Below are 22,689 nucleotides of genomic sequence, written 5' to 3' on the forward strand. Positions count from 1 at the left end.
TTCAGGGACGCTGTGATAAAGTGGGTCAAACGGTTAAGAGAAATTGCTCGCCCCAGCTTAAGCTGTGTAGTTAGTATTTCTAAATCTTCGTCAGTCCTAATTTTTTTTTAGTCAACCTACAATTTTATCTAGACAAGGTCCTATACAATCCGCTGACTGGTAAATAGCCAGAGTGAAGTCACTGCACCCAGTGAGGTCAGTGAACAGAGTGCAGTCACTGCCCCGAGTGAAGTCACTGCGCCGAGTACATTCAGTAAAGTGCGCGTACCGAAAACGCGGCTCAAGTGGAGTAACTTTTGGACAAAGTTGGGCAAAATAACTTCGCCAAAGTGAACATTTTCTCCCACAAGTCCGTCTCAAATAGGTATAGGACGTTTCAAACAATGCACCGAAATAGCTATTTTTATATTCGGCCGAATAAACCGAAACTAATTTTGGTATCCATCTCTTTAAACGCAATAAATTTAAACAAAACATATTCTGGATTAGATCTTATCCTATCATACAGCCTTTTTTGGCGCTTGAAGAATAGCCTTGTCTTTCTGTCAACAAATGAAACGAACACACTCGTACAGTTTAAACAATAATTTTCACCTTTTCTAAACTTTGCGTATCATCGTTATATGCAGTAAAAAAGTTTCGGTTTCGGCCGAATAATTGCGAAAACCTTAGTTTCGGCCAAATAAATTCGGCAAACCGAACTTTCGGTACTGTAAATAACTCTAAGATCCCTAGTTTTGACGAAATATCGAAACGACTTACATCAGATACTGCTTTGCGCTTTGGTGGAATATTCAACTTTACGAGATTCACTTTGCTTTTTCGGCCACCCGATTTAGAAGTCTTGGATTCCACTTTTCTTTTTGTTGTTGAGTCTGCATCCTTTTCACGTACCGGCTGAACTTTTCCCCTTTCACTAGATTCTGTAACACAACTTTTCTGTAAAAAAAGTCCAGCATTGCTGTGAATAGGGTGCTGTACGCCCAATAACACACAGTATTACCTGAATCATTCTTGCTGATAGATTCATTCATTTTATTTTTTGCGGTCACAATGCAAACTAACAATGTCTCTTAATTCTCCAAACAATAGCACGTGAATGACAAATCAGTGCCAATCATTTGCTGAACAACTGCATTATTTCCAGAATGCCACAATAAAGGGAAATGTGTGACCTCATAATGACGTTATTACGTCACAAATAACTGTCAACCTTTCAACGGTTGACGAAAATCATAGGGATATAATGTTAGACGTACAAAATTTGATGAAAATTATGAGAATATAATGTTAAATGTACGGTATTTGTTGGCGATATACTTACCCTAGAAATTGTTGTGCATTTTATGTTTGCACTCTTAATCGAGTAACGGGATGCCGAATCCTTTATTACATGTTATTGAATTCCAGGTTTAAAAATCGTGAACAAAAGTTTAACTTTTTAGTCGAACACAACATGTTTAATTCTTAAACTGTATGTCATATCACATCTGATAAGGTATTCGAACAATATTGCTTTGACGTTTATCATCTCGAAGCGATATAACTTGTCAACAAAATATATCGCCAGTTTGGGGATTCGGCAAAAAAAGATGTTCGCTGGATATCTGAAAAACTTACACATTATAAGTTCTGTTTGGCTAACTCCGGCATAGAGTACACCAATAAAACGAATTTGTTTCTTGAAGTTACGGTCGGTTTAATTTTTTTGCCGATTAATGCGAGTAAAAGTTTTTGTTTGATAACATCGCCACAGAAAACGACTGAGTGTGCATAATAGCAAATAAGTTTTATTAAAACTGAGCTACATTTTGAGAATTTAGAAAAATGCTTGATTTTACTCCTTGGCCCATTCCTGACCACGCCAATGGTGAGAAATACCAAAAAATATAGCTGGACGATAATAGTAAAGCGCATACTTAACGTACGCATATTTGTTGACGTGTCATTTCAAAAACAAACATGACAACTAGAAAATATTTAAATGTGAAAATCAATAACTAAAGAACCGTTTTCCACAGGAGTGAATGTTTTCTAAGGTATTGTTTGTCCAAAAAACTTGAATGCGGTATAAAATTTACAACCCTTTGGAACAAGTTGTCATTTGTTGGTTACAAACAAAATAAAAACGCTACAAATAAATGAAAAACACGATTTTAAAGTCACTTGGACATACAGTAAAATACTGCATCACATAATTTGTAAAATACTATCTTCAATAACAAGGATCCAATTTTTGTACAGGCAGGTAGTAGATAACATTTTCAACAGAAAAATCACAGGTTTGGCAGTATATAGAAGTAAAATAAGTGTGGTCTGACAATTTTTTTATTTTTTGTGCTGGCCGCGTGCAAAATGGCAGGCAAAGGTTAATCTATCTTTGCAATCTACTCCACACACGTTACAGCGAAAGGGATTATCAAACCCATGACATCCCATATGGACTGTGTACATTACATAGTCTTGAAAAGACATCAGACAATGATCACAATCAAAATTATCAGAATCTGCATTTTTCTCTGTTTCATCTGACACAGTGGCTACGTCCTTCGTGGTACTGACAGACAAAACTGCAGGGTGCACCATACTGCTTGAACTTTGATCATCAGATGAAGCAGAGTTCATCCAGTGGTAGGACGGTGATGTAACTGACAAAACTGATTGAGGAGACAATTTGGGTATCAAACTTTTTGCAGCAGAGCATGATTTGTTTTGTATCACTGAAAGCTGCTGGTCTGCTGGAAGAGAAAAGGCAACTGGTGCTACAAAAGTTTGTGTGGAGTTATAGGGCTCATTGCTGTCTTGATTACTTGATTCCTCCAAGGAGACATGTTCATCTTCTACTATTTGATCTGACACTTGTGTCTCCACTCTACCAACCATTGTAGGGAGATTATTATATGAATGATTACGGGAAGAACTTGCAGTGAAACTGTCCAGCAATGTAGGCCTGCTATTAATCTCATCTGGTGTAGAAGTGTTTGTTAGAGCATTAAACATCTGAAAACTGCTAGTTCCTGACTGCATATGCTGACCAAGAGGTGTATGTTCACCTACTTGTTTCCAGTCAGTTGAGTGCAACATAGTGTTTGTCTGGTTGGGTACAGGATTACTCTTGCGCCGACTTTGCCTGGCAGGCATTTTCTTTGGGCCAGTGGCACTTCTCCCAGAGTACATGCGGCGCACCGGCATGCGTTGTATTGTATTTTTTACCACAGACATACAAGAAGGTGTTGTGTGTTTTCTTCTTTTGTGACTGTTTAGGTTGCTTTTGTCACTAAAAGCCCTAGAACAAAACTCACAACGAAAAGGTTTTTCACCAGTATGTCTTCGCATGTGCACTCTTAAGTTTCCAGGATAGTAAGATGAAAATGTACACTTCATACATTTGTATAATCTTTTGGACTCTCCATCTGTGTTTATACTGCTTTGAATGGAAGTAATTTGAATATCAGAGTTGTTATGTAATGACATGGTAAATAAATAACTGGTTTAAACCAAACATACCCTAAATATGCAAAATAAAACATTTGTTATCAGGTAAAAATGCCTTCTTATAACAATTTTGTCAATTATACTTTTCATTTGTCGAGTCTTTTTTCTGCAAACACTTTCAAAATGCTAATTTAAACATGTCGTTTCCAAACAGCAATTCTATTAAACAAGTTTACCTATGACGTCACTTTACGCATCGTTTTGCATTGGGCAGAACAATGATTTTTAAAAACAACAAAAGCAGCATTTACGTGTAATTTTGTACCAGTGCATAAAATTTATGCAAAAGCTTTTTTTACAGACTTCACGTTTTCACATGACTGACAAAAGTATTTATCACCACAAGATAGAGAAAACTTCCAGACAATACTATTATTAAATTGCTACTGGAACGGATTAACAGCGTTGTACTTCGTGCCAGCGCGGTAGACCAGAAAGAAAACAAAATTTCCTACACGCGGCGCTTGGAAGCAAAGTGCAACAGGAAGTAAAGGTCGAAAGTGAAACTTCTTGCACAGTTCTTTTTTACCTCGTTTGTTTGCAAGTAATCAGTCTTACAACCAAGCTATGGATGGGCATTCCCGTTCGAGATCACGAGAAAGTTCGAAAAGCCATTCATACGACAGTTACCAACATTCGTCTGCTCACGAGAAACCTTCCCCGGTACGTATTTTATGATGTTTTGCGTTGCAACTTATTGTCAAAATAAAAACAAGTCTGATTGTTAAAAACAATCGAAACGTCTGTATGAAGTTCTCTACCATTGTATGGAATGGGCTATCTTGTTTGTATAAAAGCAAGTCTGCTGGATGCAAATATTAAAATTACTCTGAACTGTTTGTGCAATAGCCTTAGTTTTTTTTTGCGAAAGTAATAAATATATTTAATTGTGATGGGTAAACAAGTTTATTGTGGTATAAAAATAAACAAAATTCTGTGTACTTACAGAAAAGACACAATGATAATGGTAAAAATACTGAGTGGAATCATGCATATGGTGAAGAGAAGCATGGTTACGAAGAGGGCGATGGAATATTATATTTTACTGATTGTGTGTTGTTGCCACCAAGCAGTGCAGGTAGTTTTGTGAGCGTAAAGGCTGTTTGTAGCATAAATACCATTTGTGCAAATTGTTCAGTTTTGTACAATGTGTGCTGTTGCAGACCAGGCATATGCAAACATGAAGGAAAAGCCTTCAGGATGCAAGACTTTAAATGTTGGAAAGTTTCCAGAACCACTTCGACACTCCACAAAAAGAGGTTCTTAAACACCCTAAGTTTTATGCTTCTTGTCAAATTTAAATATGATCCCTTACAATTGTTGCTTCTGTGCAGTTTTAGCCATTTTGCAAGAGGTGTTTACAACCAATGGAGGAAAGATTGAGAACATAAAATCCGCTGATAAAGGGTTTTGTTACATTCATTTTGAAAAAACAGAAAGTGTCGAAATGGCCATGTCTGTGAATGGTATGTTAGAACAAGATTGTGTCTCAATTTGTTTCAAGAACAACCACATTTTGGATGACATGTTTCAAAATAATTCAGTTTTGGTTTAAAACTCACCCAGGACATTTTGTTGTACTATAAACATACATGTTTATTCCTAATTGTATGTTTGTTACAACCCTCAAAATAGGGTACAGAATGGTGGTGAAACAAGAAGATGGAACAGACCTACAGTTTCCTTTAAAGGTTGAATATTATGAGACTCATGGAGATCTAGACGACATTGAGGCAAGACAAGTTATTGCTAAAAAACTTCATCTGGAAAACTGTCCAATTTCCTCAATTCCTGGGTATAACATGAGAGAGGTTGAAAAAGTTCAACTTGAACTCAAAAGTAAGAATTGCCCGCAACAATATTTGAGTATTTTTGTATATGTATTTTTGTATTTTGCTTCGCAAGGTGATGATTTCCAGAAAGTTGAAGAGAGCATAATAATACTGAGGTACTGGCTAAACTCTGGTGCCATGGAAAAGCAAAAGTCAGAAACATTTTTCAGTCTTTTGCAAGTCGGCCATTCCCAGGTAGCCAACATAATCTCAGTGATAATCACATTAAAGTCTAACATGCATTTGTATTCTTAGATAAAACGCTTGTTGGATGGCAAAGCACAGTTGCGAACTGAATTTGAGGAAGTTGAAAATCGCTTTAGAGACAAAACAACAGATCTGGAAAAAATGTGTAAGTGCATGCTCCACAAGTAAGATTCACAGAAGCTGTTAGTTAAGTTGATGTTTGTGTACCAACAAAATCAGTGTATGTAATGTGCACAGGTTTGGAAGTATGCCATAGCTATCCTGGGCTAATATTCTGGAATTTTTTTTGCAGTTGACCATCTGGTGAGATTGTATGAAGATGCAAAAAAGCAAAAATGTTGGGATAGGTTTACAAGAGGACAGCGAAAAGCTATTGACAGTTGGCTGGGCATTGCAAAGGTAATTTTTCACCTTTTACTCCAGGTGATTTTTACCTACAGATTGTTTGTACGAAAGGATCAACTAAACTTCATTGTAACGTATTAGACACATAGCATCACCTGTTAACAAATTAATTATTCTTGCAAATGAACTGATTTGTGACATTGTGGTTACTGCCCATAGTTAGTAATATAAATGGTGAATGATGGAATCCAGGTAAGTTCTGCACTAAAATTACCCCTAGCTTTGGTACAAGATACATGTCTATTGATTTTCAGCCATTAGCAAAACCTTCAGCATTTGATTGAGATGTTCCAAGTTGCTCCTGAAATTTTATTCAAAGTATAAAATATTTTCAATTATTTTGATCAGTTGTGAAGAGGTTGTGTTTTGCTTTACAGGAAAATATGCCAACTTCCAAGAAAATTTTCGGAAACAAATCTGGTCGTAATGATGGGGGCAAGGAAGAGACTCGTAACATAGTAGTTGGTAAATATGATTGGGTACAAAAAAATGGGTGAAACACTAATTTAAGGGAAAGACCTAAATTATTTATTTTAGGTTTTTGGTATTGTTCAATTGGATTTTTTTCCAATCAGTCATCATATGTTTCCTTTATGTTAAACCTACTTGTGGTTTTAAGGTCATCAGTCGATCAGCATAACCGAGGACAAGGGAATGCAAACTGATATTACTGAAGCTGATCAACAAAAAAATTACCAAATTTCCACTTTGGAGCAGAACCTACAATACATGCGACAGGTTACATTAACAAATTAATCACATTTACCACAGAAGTTTCAACTGTTTCATGAAAACTGTATGATATTATGCATCCAATGAATTTTTCGTCAGTGACCCTGAAAAAAAGCACAAAAGTTGCCTTGTGCCATGGTGTAAATATCAGCAAACATGTTAAGATTTGAGTCCAAACTTCTCATACATTTTTATTACTTTGCAGCAAGTGTGGGACATGGTTTCTAAACTACATGCCAAGGAGGAGGAGATAAAAACGTGCAATGCAAAACTGGCAAAACGTTTGTTTGTTTTATTTTGTTCAGTTGGTTGTATATATGTGTACAGAACCTAAACCTACCTGTCACCAATGCACAAAACATACTCTGTATACTTTGCTTGTTGCAGTAACTATACTGATTTTCCATCAGATGAAAAATGGCAGTACAAATCGGGCTCTGTTGCTGGGGTTGTACTTTTTACCTTGTTAACTAAAGCTCTGTGTTTTCAGGTGGACCAGCTGCAAAGAAAGCAAAGTTAGATGACTTGATCGAAGAGAAAGACTTGAAGCTTTCATGTAAAAAAATTTACAAAATATTTTTTGGAATGCTGTTGTGCTGTTTAAATTACTTACGTAAATCAGAAAATGATTTGGCAAAGAACACGCAAACCAAAAGAGCATGATTAAAAATGGTGTCTTGAAAGGCAGTTTAATAATGAAAATTTATTGGGTCATGCAAATTTTCTAACATTCTTCACTTTATTTGTTTCAGGTATTTTAAGCAACTTTCTTCTGATCCACCCCCTTGGTGCAACTGAAATTAGCATTTTCAACTACTTGATAAGCTGCAATATAACAGTAAGACGAAAATCCATCTATAAGAAAAACAAAAATAGGATACTGTTTTTTTTTCTCAGATTGCTAGTGAGGATGTTATTGCACTGCTCAACAAATTCCCAAAGGTTTTTGTCAAGAAGCCCAGAATGATTGAAGATAAAATCACTGACTGGTGGACCACATGTGTATTTGCTGACCCTGAATTAGAATAACTGTTGCCTTTTTCTTTCTTACACTGCCATTTTGTGGCATTCTGTATGTTTTTATATAAAGTAAAACAATTGTGTTTTGTGACTGCCTTGTTTCGTTGTAGCAAATAGGGTAGGCAGAAATAATGTCAAATACTGAACAAAACTCTTCACCTGATAGTCCGACTAATAAGGGTGACACCAAAGAAGAACTAGCAAACATAGAGGTTAGACTCGATACTCTATTATAAAATTTTCATAGTTTTGGCTGTGCACTTGGTAACAAGACATACATTGTTGTCCATCATACAGAATGTTACACTGCAAGCAAGCAAGACCATAATTTTACATCCTGGCTCATCTCATTTGCGCATAGGCAGAGCTTCAGATCCAAGACCGGCCATGATACCACATGTGATTGCATGGAAGCGTAAAAGTAAAGTAATACAACCAAAGCAGAGAATGAAGTTGTTTGGATCTAGAGTTGTAAGTGAACCAAAAAACTCGAAAAAGAAGCTTACAGTGATTATTGCATTTGATTCCTAGAATATTAAACTGGCAGAGTTGGACAAAATAGATGATGCATTGCGCCAACATTCCAATGCAAGTCTGACAACGTGGAAGACCATTTCCAAAGAAAATAGCAAAAAAAGGCATGAAGTGTTACAAGAAGGGTGTGGATGGACTTGGACTGACACAGAACTGAAACCTGAGTTTCTAATTGGTGATGACGTAAGTACCACACACTAATCTTTTCGAATTTGTTTTTACCATATTGTAATATTTTCAGGCATTGTATATTGATGAAAAAGACAATTATGATCTATTTTGGCCTATTGTCAATGGCCAACTCAATACATCGTCTAGGTCTTTAACTGCTCTAACTGCAGATCTCCGCGCCCTGTGGTCAAAAGCAATTGAAACATTTCTTGGTATTACCATGAAAGACATAAAAAATTACAGGTATTTTTCCTGATTTTCTTGCTTTGGAAAAGTAACCAGTCTGTTATTGCAGAGCTGTCCTGTTGATTCCAGATATATACATTCATGAACACATAAAACATATTGTTGAGCTTCTGTTTAATGAAATTGGTTTTTCTTCTCTGATAGTTCACCAGGTTTATGCAGTAAAAAAGCACTTGATGTATTTTCACTAATTCAAACCATACTTTACAGGAGTCAGTTTGTGCAACATACGGTTGTGGGATATCAACAGCTTGTGTAGTGGATGTCGGTCATCAGAAGACTTCACTTTGTTGTGTTGAGGATGGTGTCTCTCACAACAACACTCGGTATGAGCTTGTTCAAATTTTTACCATGAAATATTGTTACTGTTTGCCTGACATAGATTGTGCTTGGACATTGGTGGCAGTGATATAACACAAGTTTTTGCCTATCTCTTGCATCGCAATTCATTTCCCTACCGATCCTGCAATATTGAAGATCGTATGGATGCTCTTCTGATGGAAGAACTCAAGGTATTTCCATTTCCAAATCCAACAATTAAATGCCTTCACAATTACTGATTTGTTTTGTTTTACAGGAAACGTTTTGTCATGTGGACTTGCACAGGGTAGTTCCTGAACTCCAAGAATTTCATTTAAGACGACCAGGTCAATTGTCATTGATGTACCCAATTACACTGGGACATGAAACAGTTCAGGTACATCAAAATTTAGTTTTTTATTTGGGTTTTGTTGACATCATTTTTATTTGAAGGCCCCACTTTCCCTATTGTACCCAAAACTTTTTGGAAGAGAAGATGAACTGAGCTGTATTCATTTCTTCAAACCTAACCCAGGAAATGCAGAGGATCCTTTTGATGAAACTTACTTAATGCAGACTCGAACTAAACAGGAGGAGGTAAAGTTTTCTCGGTGTATCGTTTTGATCTCTTTCACGCATACGTCATGTTGCTGCAATTTATTCTTAATCCCTCAAACTTAATTTTGCATCTCAGTATATGTTTGTTTAAGTTGTGCAGAAATAAGTGTGGTGTATGTACAAACACATTCATTCACTTTGGTTGAAATAATTGCCATGGTTTGTAACATTAAAATATATTGACTTGGCTCTCATGTTAGGCATGGGCTTCAAAACGGGAAAAAGCTGCCGCAGTCATTTCCAACGATAGTATGGAAATACCCAATGATGAAATGGATGATGATCTAAATCAAACTTATCGGTAATGTATCACTGGGAATAATCCAGTACTGCCTGCTTCAATGGAAAACCTATTTTTTTCAAGGGATATGGCAGAGAATGCTATTCCGGCTCCAACACAGCTTGTTGGGATAGACCAAGCTGTAGTCTGGAGTATTGAAAACTGTCCCGCTTCTTATGAAGACGAACTGAAGCGCAGAATGTATAGTTGCATTCTTCTTGTTGGAGGTGGACTAGCTAACTTCTCTGGGGTAGAGAATACCATTAAAGCAAGGGTGCGCGAATGCATACCAATCTACCCTCAGAGTAATATGAAGAGCCAAGTGGAGGTGTTTTCAAAACTAAAGGTTGGTGCTATTGTTTTTAATGATATGTTGGGAAAAATTAGTGCGTTTCTTGTTAGGAACAAGATCCTTCCATGGTGGCATGGAAAGGGGGTTCTGTTTTGTCCTGTCTGGATGGTGCCCAAGAACTTTGGATTACAAAACAAGATTGGAATATGCATGGCTTGCGGATACTGCGTGAACGTTGTCCTTTCGTTTGGTGACAAATGCACAAGACAGCCCATCACTACATTAATGCACTATCACAAGGTGCAACCTGCATTTTATACATTGGTGATTTTTTTTATTAAAACAAAGCAACGTTCTGTGTGCTCCAAAAAAAACTTGCAACAGAAATCATATTGCACCTCTCTCCTGTGATGCCTTGCTCACCACACACAAAAAAATGTAACAGACACCAATGCAGTTAGTTGCGCTTTTTCGATTGCTTGCTCTTTTGAGTTATTGTTTCTTCTGGTTCAGGTTTTTGCCATGTTATTGGATCCTGTCTATACATGGCCCAAGGTGGCAAAGTTACCTGTAAATGTAGCAGTAAGGCATCAACATAAAAGATTTAAAAAAAATTTCTTACCAGTGCAGCTATAAGACATCCAATGAATAGCGTAAGCATTGAGTAGGACAATTGCTGGGTAACATAACCAACAAAAAAGCCAGTCACCTGAAAAACAGATTAGAAAGTTTATTATTAATGACAGGCTATATCTACTAGTTGGGAATTTGGGATAAACCCTCTGCAAATGACAATTTTTTCATGCATGTCACTACCTTTAAAACTTAAAGCCAACCAAAATTTGTTATTGCCACTATGTAAACCACTTTACTTACCCCAGAAATAACTATAATGACTTGAAATATTTGTTCTGCAAACTTCTGTCCAGAGTAGTCCTAAATTTAAATTTTTATAATTATTTTATCAACATTATACTGCAGTAAAACGCGTGCAGACTTACCATATGATAAGGAATGCTGTCGAACATATTTAATAACTCTGTAAATCCCTATTTACTTTCTTTATGCAAATCTAAACGTAAGTTTGGTGAGTTAGGGTTCCTTCACTTATCCCCCTTTTCAAACAAGTCTATTCAAAATTTATAATACAACTATACGCTTAATTGTGGCTGCATATCACATGTTTAGGTCACCAAGGCTTGTATTTACGATCTACAACACGTAAGCACCAAAGAACGAGAATACTTGACGAAAAACATGAGCACTGCCGTTAGGGGCAGCATGGAGTCTTAAATACACATCCCGAGTTCATTTGCCCAAAATAATTAATTTCCCATGACCACTAATTCGTTGGGTTTTGCCAATGGTTTGATCTAGCTGTTTCCAACCTATTCCAGATCTCGACCCACTTAATCACAATGTTTTCAGGGGACTATTGAGAGATTTTGCAGTAATTGATTTTTTTACATCGCATAGATTATCTATTGGAGAAACTCTTCCCACCCCCAGGATTTAACGTTAGCAATAAGACAATAAAACGTGTGTTCACACAAACTGCAACTGATCTATCCAGATATGGATATAAACTTCGCAGCCTTCCCGAAAGAAATTTGTAGCCCATCACCATTCACGTTTAATCGACACAATACATAGTTCGTCATAACCGGGTAAATATGTTGGTAAATATAAGAACGTAATTGTCGATTACAATTTAATGAAAGCAAGGAAGTCAAATGCCTTTGCTCGTTACAAATTGAATATTATTTCTATCAACAAAATAAGGCGAACAATAACCATGGCGACGGGTGGTTTCCCGATTCCAAAAGAACAGCTAAAAAATTTGTATTCCAAATCTTTTTGAACTGTTCTGGCAAATTTGTTTTGACTGTTTGTTATTTTGTGTTAACTTGTGAAAAGTGAGCCATAATTGAAGACGTTAATTTGGCACATTTTTTGTTATCTGTATATACCTCTAATAGCCCAATCAGCATTATTTATGAACACAAGAGTCACAAGACTATCCTAAATTGTGTTTGACAGGTTGATATACCAAAGAAGAATCAAGCCTATATTTTTTATAGATAAGACTGTGTAGACCTTTCAACCTATCAAATATAGTTAGGTTTTTAATGTAAACATGTCACAGTCTCAATTCCTGCCACCAGGCATTCTTGAGGACGAAATAATGGAAGAAGACATGCTTGTTCTAGAATTCTTTGGAGATGAATTTGAAAAGTCACTCCGTCCATCCCTAGCTGATAAGCTCCAGGTTGGATTTTTAACTTCTGACCAGTTTACTCAAACAAATGACACTGAAATATTGGATATTAAACAAATGACTGAGACAGTGAGACTTTTAGTGGAAGACATGTGCGAACTTAAGCGCGATCTTCAGTTCAGCAAACAGGTTCTAAAAGCTTCATTTGAGGCGAAATTACAAAACAGGGCATTTGACCTGTACTCAAAACTCAATGACCGACTTAAAGAAATGCAAGACATTCACGAAGAACGTGTTGCTGTGGTAAGAAGGAGTTTCAAGCAACAACTGCAGGATGCCCTGGTGAAAATGGCCAGCCAGTACAAAAAGTATTATGAGGCTAAATTGGCTGGAAAAATTACAGCAACTGACACTTCATCATCAAGAAAGAAAATTGCAAACCTGGAGGCAGAGTTGAGCCAAAACCAATCAGTTATGCAAATGATGGAGGTACAAATTGAGCAACTAAAAGCAGAACTTGAAGCAAAACCAGTTCAAACTGAGATTAAAATAGACACTTCCGAGCTGGATGCAATGCAGGATGAGAACAACACCCTACAAGCAGAAATTAATAAACTGAATGACAAAGTTGATGATTTGTCAACTTCCCTGGAATTTAGGGAAGATAAAATAAAACAACTTGGCCTTGAGATAATGGAAGGCAAGACAGAACTAGAGAAAGAAAGGGAGGCAACCAAAAGACTTGCCCACCAACTTGAGGAAATTAAGAAGAAGATGGATAATGACAAAATGAATGCAATGCAAGAACTGGATAAACAAAAAATGGCTTTGGAAAGAGATATGGCTTCCAAGTTGGCTGACAATGAAGCAGCATCTGCCTCGGCTGCTCGCGAAAGAGCAAAAATAATGGAGGAGCTGGAAGCTGAAATGGAGAAACGCTTGCTAGAAGAGCGGAAAAAATTTGAGATCAAACTAGCACAAGAGAAGGAGGAGGCACAGCGCAGGACTCGTGCAATCGAAGACTCAAAAACCCTAGAAAAGGTCATTGAGCAGCAAAGACGTGAAATACAAGTTCTTAAAATGAGACTTCTCAAGGCACAAAAGCAATGGGAAAAGAAATTTGCCATCCTGAGAGCGAGCTTGCATGCACTGAAGGATGAAAGCTACATTCGCTTGCAACTCCAAAAACAAGCAGCAACCCTTAAGTATGCCTCTATTAGCTATGGGCCAGAAGGACCAACTCAGTCACCAACTAACCAGCATACACCAGTTATTCCTGGGCAAGGAAAAGCCAAATCTCTACTGCCATCAGCAAAGCCATTGCCCAACATAAAGACTGGTTCAAAGGGATTAAAAACAAAGAAAACTAACACTATTCCAAGTGGAATTGGCACAGATCCGTTCAGTGCTGATGAGGAAGAACAGGATGAGGAGCCAGAAGAAGGTTTTGTGCCTCTCCCACCAAAACCCAACGTGGGTGATTATATGCCAGCAGTTGTGTCTTAATTTACCTACTTTTACAGATTAATTTGTTTAGTAACTAACTACTAGCTCTTTATGTGCTGACAAACAATAAAATACATACACCATTAGGAGCAGAGTTTATTAAGATTAGTGAACTATGTGGAAAGTATTGCAAAAAGTACATCTGTGCAAGCTTCACTAGGTATTTGGTTACTGCAAACTTAACAAGTTACTGGCCTAAAATTGGATCATTTGCCATTTTTCCAAACACAACATTTTTATGTTGCTCTACATTAATTATTCTCTTTTCTCTCCATGAATCCTCGGCAGCTTGTGACAGAAAAGTTGCCAGTAGTGTGTCTCTTGCTTTGATGTGCCACTCAGACTTTGTGTCTACAGGACATTATGATTGTTGGGCAAAGCAAAGAAGAATTAATATAATTTTCATGCAATTACCTTCCATTAGGTCTATGAAATGATTTAGTTCTATGCCATAGGCTTCAGCATATCTTTCAGTGAATGAGTAGTAAATGTCATCAGTTCCTTTACCTCCATTAAGAGTAAGGGCAGACTTGCGTGGATTATCACTTTTTAAGTTTCCATTGCTCCCATACAACTAAAACATGTTTTTTCCAGTCAAAAATGCATAAGTTTGTGTAATAAGATACACATACCTGTACTGTTTGATCATAACCAAATTTGCAATTTCTGGAAATATCAATGTGGGCAAGTACACCACTGGGAAATTTCATAACCACGAAGACCGAATCATGGTCATCCAATGCTTTTATTTCAGGATCATGGCAATGTGCTGCACAAAATATTAAATACTTTTGAATGCTTAAGAAACATCCAATTCAATGCTATGGATTGTTAAATACTTTACATCAACCAACTTTACAAATGCAAAAGAAAAATACATATAAACCAGCACTTAAAATGTATATTCCTTGAGGCAAAAATCACACTTGGCAAAACTTTTTATATTCTCAAATATCTATATAAATTTTCTTGTGCCTTAAGTCACAACCACCCTTTAAAGAAATTGTCTCTGCCACCTTTCTTCTGTGTGGACTGACATGTCCTTCTCTTAAAAGTTCTTGCAGAAAGCCAAAATATAGAACTTTTGTGGTGATTTTCTTCAAAAAGTGTTGTTATCACTTACCTATGCTATAAATAGTTTCTGGTTCTTCTCCTGTCATCCAACGAGCCATGTCCATATCATGAACAATGCAGTCATGAAAAACACCACCTAAAAAAACAACGACATTTTTGACAATTAAACGTATTTTAAAATTATTGTGTTGCTGTTTTTTTTTTGATGTGAAAAAAATGACCTGATATTTCCAGAAAAGCTATTGGCGGTCTTGGTGAGTCTCTGGAACATATTTTTATGCTGTGAATAACACCAACATCCTTCTTGCATGAGTGAAGTTCTCGCAGTTGTGGGTCAAATCGCCTGCAAAAGTTTGGCAAAAATATAATTTGCAAGTTTGTCAAAAATATTTATCATGTCATATACATATATACCTGTTGAATGCACAAAGAAGAGCAAGGTTTTTATCTTTTGCCAGTTTATAGCATTTCATTATTGTTTCCATGTTAGTAGACAATGGTTTTTCACACAAAACATGTTTTCCTGAAACACATATATACATTGTTAGTAACATCATTAAAAGTTTTAACATAATATTAATGCTAATGTCATTTTATTCAAAACAATGTAGAAATAAAACAAATATTTCAACAAGCCATGCCAATAAAACAGGCTTCATGGTATCCATGTTGTATAAATGTTGGTGTATGGGATTTATGCAACAGAAAGGGTACTGAACAATATACAACAGCAAAAACCTGCATGTAGGGCCATTTTCAAAATAACTTCATGTGTATCAGTTGGTGTGCATATAATCACTCCGCTTACACTTGAGTAAAAAAAAACAGTTTAGACACAAAATCATTATACAAGTGAAAATTCACCTTTGATCTTCTATTGCTGATTGTGCATCATCAAAATCAACAATTTTTGTCTCCTTCAAATCATATTCTTCCAGTATTCTTTGAGCTAGTTCTAGATCTTTCTCAATCACATACTTCAGTTTAACTAAAAAAGACAACAGTATTTTAGGTCGTTTGGAAATGACATGACAATACATGTAATGGCACTAGATTTAAGATAAAGGTACTAAAGGCATTAATACAAAACATTTAAGAGAGGAAATAAAATTATGTTGAGACAAACATGGCAAGTAATCAATGATAAAATTGTGCTTAAAACAACACAAATATTACAAAATTTGGCAATAAGTGATTTTTTGATCTACTTACTCCTCAAAGATTTCAATATGTTTTTAATATGGATTTTTCCCATCCTACCAAGACCACACAAAACAACATCAAATTTTTGCCTAGGCATTTCTAATTATAAGTGTTGGAAGTGACCTGCTTTAAAATATTAGCTTTTTAGTTATAAACAAGACCAAAACAGACAAATACCTTCACTGTACTGTTCTAGCTTTATTGCACTTCTATAGGTAATAACAGTCACTTTTGTTGACTGAAGTCTCCGACTCAGACAGTTGAATTTGCACAGCAAATACTTTCGAAACGTCCCGCCGCATTACAAATTTACAATGCGTACTCTCTTTCAAATATTTTCCTCGGCGCTTAAAAAGGATTTGTCATGAATAGCGGTGATTACGCAGCAAAAATTTATCCCTATGATCTAATTAATTTTATCTTTTATGCAGTAAACGCAATGCAACCAGGATGCAACACGTATTTCACTGTTGGTTTACAACAGCGATGATGTGAAAACTACTATTGCGAGACTAACCGCTGAACGAGATGCATCTAAAGGCTATTTCCTGTGTCTACAGGCTTATTAAGCTATTTTTTCATTATTCTGTAATTAAATAAACTTGCCGTTCAACACTTGTAATGAAGTTTTAAGTGGTTCTGTTTATCTTTATCACATAATCCTTCACTCATAAGCAGAACAATACAAAGGCCCATACCTATACTCGTTGTAACCCACGTTTTCGATATTAATTTTTTGTCTTTATTTTTCAAAAGAAGATCGAGCAATGTTTTCATCGTAACACTAATAGGCCTTCTCCAACAGCACTTCACTAAAACTAACTACATATGTGAACTGTCCAAGTATGAAAAATCGCCGGAAGGCGTTTGTTCGCGCCATTTTCTCAGTCAATGACAACACAACACTGTGCTGAGGCCAAAACTGACTTTCTTTGAACTGAGCAGTATAGGCTATAACCACATGACACGTAAGTTATACCAAATGTAAAGCTGTTGTTACTTCCTTGAAGTCGTTTTTTCTGTTGTTACTTTTGAAGATTACCAAGTTGTACTTTACCCTAAAAACATGATGTTGCATACCCTATAGTGCGAAGATCTTGTAGAGTATGGAGTATAACTTAAATATGTCCAGACAACAATTTAATTCCACGCGTACGCAGCATCTTACCCACGTGTCATACAAACTAGTTTTAAATAGCGAGACAGCCTTATTATCATCCTTTACCACATGTAGGATAGCAAAAAAATAACATTCATATATATAACACCACAACATATGCGCCAGGACAGGGTCGTTGGGTTACGTTGTTCCGTTACGGTCTCTCGCTTCTGGCTTTTCCCCGGGGCTTTATAAACAGAAAACGTACATGTATCGTATTTAGGCATAGCGGCATAGGCTAATTGTTGCATATACAGTCCTAAAATGACAACACATATTACACAAGAATAAAACCACAACATTAAACCAACAGGCTACAACATCCAACCACTGCACAACCATTCCCATAGCTATAAGGTTAACCTCCAGGTTCAGACTGCTATTTCCCTTCTTTTGAAACGGTTATACCATGCAATTATAGCATAACCTACGTTGCTATTATTCAGTCAAACATAGGGGAATAAGACAGCCCATACATGTGTCCGTTCTCCGACCTTTCCCTCGTACTAATGTTGGCTACTTTAACCCTAACCCCAAATGACTTTTTTGATTAACGACGCCAACTTGAAGAGGTTCCAAGGTCCATGATGTCTTAGCAAGCAAACATGACGTAGCTTTTGATGAAATGGTTGGGTTTCCAGGGAATTCGGAGGTTTCTCTACAGGAGTAAATTTGTTTCTTCAGCACAAACTTTGTGCAAATGTTGAACGAACGTAAATTTGAAGAACAGATGGTTTTGTTGTTGTTGAAATAAATTGATAGTGATTTGTGTATTTCAAGTTTCAACAACTCTTCGGAAATGTAGTACGTCATTGACATGTGCGTACTAGTCCATGTGGTACCTTATGTAACAATTGGTGGTTCAAAGTCCTCTACACAGACGTGTAATAACGCATATGACGTATATTTTCTTCAACTAACAACAAAGTCCACATGTGAATGACTCTGCGAAACGTACGTTGTTCAAAAATGCCACGTAATACCATTGGTAATCTTACTTACCAAGCCGACAGGAAAATAATCTAAAAATGAGACATCTTGACTATGACCATCTGCGCCAAAAAGGTTTATTTTCGTACATGTCAAAGTTGGGTAAACTACAATGTGTGTAACTAAGCCTATCCCAGGCTTCTATGAAAATTTTGCGCAAAAATCTTTCTGTGAAACACACATTTGCATTACGCCTTTATTATGAAACCAAACGGTACAAGGAAAAACACAACTGTGTGTACAGTACGCGTTTCGCAACGAGCGCAAAAATAATGGCGGAAACTCGTTAGAAGTGTTCTTGAATGTCTGCGTGGATTGGATATTCAAATTTGGGACCTGAAAAGTCTTTCGGATGCATACTTGACTTACCGAAATTTAACTATTGTGCACAAAACCTGTAACGTTTGAAGATGCGAATATTGCAAAACTATGCACATAAAAACGAGATGTCCACATAATAAACTACCATATATATGTCATGATGAACTCAAGTCTATGTTAAACTTCTTTGCCAGTGAGCTGATCTGATCTGCAGGACCCTCGGACATCAACGATTGGAATATTTCAGTGAGAGCTACAACATAAAAAACCAAAAGTTAACAGTTGGATCTCATTTACCGCAAGAGCGCGTCCACCTTGTTGATCAGATTTCGACAAGAACATAACCGCCATTTCAAATCGTTTGATTTTGGTAAAACTCTGCAGAAATTCCGTGATAAAACCTTCATTACTGAAAAAAATTGAAAATTAGCACAAAGGTTAAAACCTATGGAAGAACTCATTTCACTACCCAGCAATGTTTTCAACCAAAGCACCAAGAATAGCAGAAAATATGTTGGTTTCCAACTGTTCCTTAATAAGCTTTGGAAATATTTTTGGTGTGATCTGCATTATGTATTTCATCAATATTGATTTGTTGTTCTTGGTCTTCCGAACATCAGCTTGAAACTGGTAAAAAGTGTTTGGAACTGGTGGTACAGTCAATTCTTCTGAGTTAACAGTTTTGCTAATTTCACTGTTTGTTGACGTTGATGTGTTGTTTTCTGCTTTTGAATCTGGGATCTGCTTGACAACTTTTCCATCAGTAGTTTTGGTTGAAACATTTGCTGAAGTTGACATCATAGATTCTGTGTTGATTCTGCTTTCAATTTCAACACCTACTTCTTCCACATGTATACGTCTCAGTGGTTTCTGCAAACATAAAGCACAGCACAGTAACTGTGTGTTGTTTGCTTTTAATCAAAACCAAAAAGTGCAAATTCATTCATTTAGTATATTCTTTGCCCCACTAATGGAAAAAACTTCAAAAGCAAAAAGTGAATTGAAAAAATTGAGAATCAACCATATGCACAGTTGCCTTTATAAAATATTTGTGTTGTCATGGTTAACCAACCTTGGATCTCTTGTTTGGAGGTTTTATAATGGGAAGCACAACTGATCCCCGCTCAAAATTGGAAAAAGTTTTTGCTGCTGGCTTGACTTTTGGTTGATTTCCCTTTTAATTAAAAACAAAATTGCTAATTACAGTAAATTTAAAGCCCTCAAAGTTTAAAATTTACCTGATTTTCAATCTTTTCCAATTCACTTTTGGCTTGTTTGTTGTCTGGTTCTAGTTTTAGAACATCCTTGAAATCTTATAAAAAAATATATGCATAAATAGTTTAAAATATAATATTGTTTGATCAAGGTATTAGACATGTGCTCCGCATATATGTCTACTCCCCATTGTAAAAGCTAATATTGGTGTTCTCAGGCATAATGAGACACATCATTCTGAGCCACGATCAGATTTGATCGATTGTATGAATACAAATTAGTGACAACTGATCCCAGAATCAAATGATCTAATGCTTGATCGAAGTTTTTAAATTCCAACCAGTTTACACATATTTTTTTGTGTCGAAAATAAAAATGCAGTCACCTCTTATTGCTCCTTCAACTTTAGTCATGGCCTTTCTTGCTGATCCGCGTCGCAAATATGCTTTGGTGTAAGCTGGATCAAGTGACAGTGCTAAGGTGCAGTCTGCTTCAGTCTCAACATACCTAGGCAATTAGAGTTAGTAAACCAGGCACCACATACAAAAAAGCTTTCATACACCCACCTTTCAAGTTTAAAAAAAGCCAGGGCCCTGTTTGCAGGCAGAACAGGATTCGATGAATCAAACTGCATTCCTTTAGTGTAACACTCAACTGCTTCATCATAACGGCCATGTTTGAGGTGGTCATTACCCTAAAAACATGACATATTTAGCCAGGAGGGTTTGAATATTCACCCAGAAACAAAACTTGGTGTATTCCATGTTTCTTATTATGTCATAAAAGTTGTTGGTAATTGTGAAGGTTTGTGTTCAAGTACATACATATTAATTACTGTGAATGCAGCTAATGATTTCTATGTTGAGATAGAAATCAATTGTTTCAGCCAATATTGTCGGAGTTTGTTAGCCTAAAAGAAAACACATACTTTATCTTTTTCTTCAACTGATAGCTGTTTAAGGTCTTGCTCCTTTTGAATCTCAGTCTCTTTTTTCTCATTTTCCTCTTCCACATCCATATCTTCCAACATTTTATCCTTGTTAAAAGCACAAACAACATAATTAAGAATTTTTATTCATTTGTTTTATTCAAAATTAATAGATTTTTCTTACCACATCTAACTTATCCCATGATCGATAGTCATAGGATTTAAGCTTTTTGGGTTTACTCAACTGCTTCACTTCAGTAGTTTTTTTCTTTGCAGAAGTTACACTTCTTGGTGGAGGTATGACTTTTATCTGTAAAACACAGTATATCACAGAACTTGCATATCACACAAGATGTGAAAATCCAACCTCTGTTTTTGGTTTCATTTGTGCAAATGTTTTATCTTTTTTCTTAATGTCATCCTCCCACGAATCAAGGTCATTGAGGTAATCTTGTAACTCAGTTGCATTTTCACGAATTTGCCTCTGCAGCTTTAACATTGAATCCGGTGAAGCCATTTTCAGATTGCAAGTTCGCGCAAGTAAATGGTATTATATTATTAAACAACAATCGAAAAAGTTTTCTGCAATTGGTTGGTAAATATCCTTTAGTTGAACAAAAATCCTTCCATTTGCCTGCGACTTCAAACATTAAAATACAAAAAAAAACGAAATTGAATGAATGTTATTGTTGTTGGTTACGCATGACATGCAACCATGGAAATCGTACGTTTTTCGGAGATTAGGCCACATCCATTAAATAATTTCAACGATTCTACACGGACAGAAGCAGAAAAACGTGAAATAATTAGTTTTTCAGGAACTGCTGTATCTACCAATGAAAGTAAAACACAAAACGTTTAAAATTTTAAAATATAACCTCAAATTCGATCATCCGTTGTTTCTCCGCATGAGCAACTTCAATATAAATACCGCAAAGCGAAAATAGAGAGAGTCGCTGAAAATACGAAAAGGTTCTCTGTGCAGTTTTTTAAATGGTGTTTACTGGTAACAACGTAAACACATGTGCAAGGTATTGATCTTTGGACGCCACCTACTACTAGTAATGTGTAAGTAGATGTAAGTAACGCGTACAACTAACAATAACAAGGTGATTTTTTCTGTCTTTTTTGTTTGTCTTGTCGCACTTATCAATGTAGTTACCTTGTAGCCAAAACCTTAGTATTTTGGAGACCTTATGTCCTGCTAAACTATGAAAACTGACACATCTGACCTCCCTGTTGAAAGAATGGATGTATCTGAGGCCGTTAACGGTCAAAATCAGGCCACTGACTGTGAAGAACTGCCTACAATTCTGTATGCCTGCAATGTGCATGAAAGTGTGTACTCTTCTGAAACTCAGCGTTTAAACTTTGAGGATCTTTTCAGAAGAATTGGTCCAGTGCAATTTGTATATTTACCTAGCTTTCGAAGAGTTCGCATCTCCTATGAAACAGCAGAGCAAGCAACCTCTGCCAGAATATCGCTTGATCGAATTTGTTACTGTGGGCAAGTAATTGGACTATATTTTGGGCATGTAGCATCGCCCAGCAACGCCCCTTCCCTTTTGCCTCCGGTAGAAGAAAAAACATTTCTTATTTCCCCGCCTGCTTCTCCCCCAGTTGGTTGGGAGCAACAACAAGAAAGTGAACCTGTGTTTAACTTTGATTTGATATCAGCCCTTGTTGAGCTGACACCAGGACAAAGTCACGAACTTCACAAAGCCACCCACTCAACGCCAAGTGTTGTGGTCCATGTGTGTGATGACCAAAGGGATGCACAAGGCAATAAAGTAATACAGAACAAAATTCAACAGACAAGACGACCAGGTTCCTAATGATGAAACACTCTGTTGTCGAAAGCAAAAACAAACTTTTGTTGGTTGATTTACTGTGCAATTCAATGTACAATATTTGTACAATGTGCAGGTTTTAATGATAGTTTT

The 22,689-nt window shown here is 36.4% G+C and overlaps 8 protein-coding genes across 9 annotated transcripts; 4 read left to right on the forward strand and 4 right to left on the reverse strand.

Moving 5' to 3' along the window:
* Positions 1–1,701: 1,701 nt before the first annotated feature.
* On the reverse strand, positions 1,702–3,504 carry LOC145902589 (uncharacterized). Its single transcript, XM_082990623.1, has one exon. It carries the CDS (start codon positions 3,472–3,474, stop codon positions 2,329–2,331), a length of 1,146 nt encoding a protein of 381 aa, XP_082846749.1. The 5' UTR covers positions 3,475–3,504; the 3' UTR covers positions 1,702–2,328.
* A 427-nt stretch (positions 3,505–3,931) lies between these two features.
* LOC145901587 (ecto-NOX disulfide-thiol exchanger 1-like) lies at positions 3,932–7,782 on the forward strand. The gene is made up of 14 exons (XM_082989322.1): positions 3,932–4,158; positions 4,444–4,573; positions 4,659–4,754; positions 4,830–4,961; positions 5,131–5,334; positions 5,401–5,522; positions 5,583–5,679; positions 5,827–5,933; positions 6,317–6,404; positions 6,559–6,677; positions 6,877–6,952; positions 7,162–7,227; positions 7,424–7,509; positions 7,569–7,782. The coding sequence occupies exons 1-14, from the start codon at positions 4,063–4,065 to the stop codon at positions 7,698–7,700; spliced, it is 1,551 nt and encodes a 516-aa protein (XP_082845448.1). The 5' UTR covers positions 3,932–4,062; the 3' UTR covers positions 7,701–7,782.
* LOC145901586 (actin-related protein 8-like) lies at positions 7,691–10,535 on the forward strand. Its single transcript, XM_082989321.1, has 12 exons — positions 7,691–7,903; positions 7,989–8,162; positions 8,223–8,408; positions 8,467–8,639; positions 8,692–8,794; positions 8,853–8,968; positions 9,025–9,154; positions 9,220–9,339; positions 9,396–9,539; positions 9,761–9,861; positions 9,925–10,186; positions 10,243–10,535. The coding sequence occupies exons 1-12, from the start codon at positions 7,823–7,825 to the stop codon at positions 10,384–10,386; spliced, it is 1,734 nt and encodes a 577-aa protein (XP_082845447.1). The 5' UTR covers positions 7,691–7,822; the 3' UTR covers positions 10,387–10,535.
* On the reverse strand, positions 10,456–11,264 carry LOC145901589 (signal peptidase complex subunit 1-like). The gene is made up of 4 exons (XM_082989323.1): positions 11,134–11,264; positions 11,009–11,068; positions 10,755–10,841; positions 10,456–10,700 (listed from the first exon to the last, which is right to left on the reverse strand). Exons 1-4 carry the CDS (start codon positions 11,158–11,160, stop codon positions 10,590–10,592), a joined length of 285 nt encoding a protein of 94 aa, XP_082845449.1. The 5' UTR covers positions 11,161–11,264; the 3' UTR covers positions 10,456–10,589.
* Positions 11,265–12,187: 923 nt separating this feature from the next.
* Positions 12,188–13,967, forward strand: LOC145903988 (uncharacterized). Its single transcript, XM_082992188.1, has one exon. It carries the CDS (start codon positions 12,270–12,272, stop codon positions 13,854–13,856), a length of 1,587 nt encoding a protein of 528 aa, XP_082848314.1. The 5' UTR covers positions 12,188–12,269; the 3' UTR covers positions 13,857–13,967.
* On the reverse strand, positions 13,949–16,424 carry LOC145903990 (myo-inositol 2-dehydrogenase-like). Of its 2 annotated transcripts, none has more exons than XM_082992190.1 (10): positions 16,311–16,424; positions 16,143–16,259; positions 15,795–15,918; positions 15,669–15,739; positions 15,345–15,453; positions 15,152–15,273; positions 14,980–15,066; positions 14,489–14,625; positions 14,271–14,430; positions 13,949–14,207 (listed from the first exon to the last, which is right to left on the reverse strand). In XM_082992190.1, exons 2-10 carry the CDS (start codon positions 16,228–16,230, stop codon positions 14,044–14,046), a joined length of 1,062 nt encoding a protein of 353 aa, XP_082848316.1. In that variant the 5' UTR covers positions 16,231–16,259; positions 16,311–16,424; the 3' UTR covers positions 13,949–14,043. The 2 variants fall into 2 exon arrangements, with proteins under 2 accessions (XP_082848316.1, XP_082848317.1); XM_082992191.1 differs by having other exon boundaries at positions 16,143–16,256; positions 16,311–16,421.
* Positions 16,425–18,479: 2,055 nt separating this feature from the next.
* LOC145903989 (RNA polymerase II-associated protein 3-like) lies at positions 18,480–21,371 on the reverse strand. Its single transcript, XM_082992189.1, has 10 exons — positions 21,114–21,371; positions 20,931–21,056; positions 20,747–20,854; positions 20,385–20,512; positions 20,204–20,325; positions 19,842–19,915; positions 19,676–19,777; positions 19,073–19,473; positions 18,918–19,012; positions 18,480–18,856 (listed from the first exon to the last, which is right to left on the reverse strand). Exons 1-10 carry the CDS (start codon positions 21,261–21,263, stop codon positions 18,759–18,761), a joined length of 1,404 nt encoding a protein of 467 aa, XP_082848315.1. The 5' UTR covers positions 21,264–21,371; the 3' UTR covers positions 18,480–18,758.
* A 539-nt stretch (positions 21,372–21,910) lies between these two features.
* On the forward strand, positions 21,911–22,590 carry LOC145903818 (calcipressin-3-like). The gene has a single exon (XM_082991980.1). The coding sequence runs from the start codon at positions 21,958–21,960 to the stop codon at positions 22,579–22,581; it is 624 nt and encodes a 207-aa protein (XP_082848106.1). The 5' UTR covers positions 21,911–21,957; the 3' UTR covers positions 22,582–22,590.
* Positions 22,591–22,689: the final 99 nt, after the last annotated feature.

This window comes from Ascidia mentula, chromosome 5, assembly GCF_947561715.1.
Source record: "Ascidia mentula chromosome 5, kaAscMent1.1, whole genome shotgun sequence".
Classification (NCBI taxonomy): Eukaryota; Metazoa; Chordata; class Ascidiacea; order Phlebobranchia; family Ascidiidae; genus Ascidia; species Ascidia mentula.

Coding starts and splice junctions, on each gene's coding strand:
- LOC145902589 (XM_082990623.1), bottom strand. CDS start 3,474: ATGTCATTACATAACAACTCTGATATTCAAATTACTTCCATTCAAAGC.
- LOC145901587 (XM_082989322.1), top strand. CDS start 4,063: ATGGATGGGCATTCCCGTTCGAGATCACGAGAAAGTTCGAAAAGCCAT. Junction 5,335..5,400: donor AGTTCAACTTGAACTCAAAA/GTAAGAATTGCC, acceptor TTGCTTCGCAAG/GTGATGATTTCCAGAAAGTT. Junction 7,510..7,568: donor TGATAAGCTGCAATATAACA/GTAAGACGAAAA, acceptor TTTTTTTCTCAG/ATTGCTAGTGAGGATGTTAT.
- LOC145901586 (XM_082989321.1), top strand. CDS start 7,823: ATGTCAAATACTGAACAAAACTCTTCACCTGATAGTCCGACTAATAAG. Junction 8,640..8,691: donor AAAGACATAAAAAATTACAG/GTATTTTTCCTG, acceptor CTGTTATTGCAG/AGCTGTCCTGTTGATTCCAG. Junction 9,340..9,395: donor TGGGACATGAAACAGTTCAG/GTACATCAAAAT, acceptor TTTTATTTGAAG/GCCCCACTTTCCCTATTGTA.
- LOC145901589 (XM_082989323.1), bottom strand. CDS start 11,160: ATGTTCGACAGCATTCCTTATCATATG. Junction 10,842..11,008: donor TCATTATAGTTATTTCTGGG/GTAAGTAAAGTG, acceptor TCTGTTTTTCAG/GTGACTGGCTTTTTTGTTGG. Junction 10,701..10,754: donor GATGTCTTATAGCTGCACTG/GTAAGAAATTTT, acceptor CTACATTTACAG/GTAACTTTGCCACCTTGGGC.
- LOC145903988 (XM_082992188.1), top strand. CDS start 12,270: ATGTCACAGTCTCAATTCCTGCCACCAGGCATTCTTGAGGACGAAATA.
- LOC145903990 (XM_082992190.1), bottom strand. CDS start 16,230: ATGCCTAGGCAAAAATTTGATGTTGTTTTGTGTGGTCTTGGTAGGATG. Junction 15,067..15,151: donor AGCTTTTCTGGAAATATCAG/GTCATTTTTTTC, acceptor TTGTTTTTTTAG/GTGGTGTTTTTCATGACTGC. Junction 14,626..14,979: donor AGAAACTATTTATAGCATAG/GTAAGTGATAAC, acceptor TATTTTGTGCAG/CACATTGCCATGATCCTGAA.
- LOC145903989 (XM_082992189.1), bottom strand. CDS start 21,263: ATGGCTTCACCGGATTCAATGTTAAAGCTGCAGAGGCAAATTCGTGAA. Junction 20,513..20,746: donor CAGTTGAAGAAAAAGATAAA/GTATGTGTTTTC, acceptor TCATGTTTTTAG/GGTAATGACCACCTCAAACA. Junction 19,013..19,072: donor TTGGTTGAAAACATTGCTGG/GTAGTGAAATGA, acceptor AATTTTTTTCAG/TAATGAAGGTTTTATCACGG.
- LOC145903818 (XM_082991980.1), top strand. CDS start 21,958: ATGAAAACTGACACATCTGACCTCCCTGTTGAAAGAATGGATGTATCT.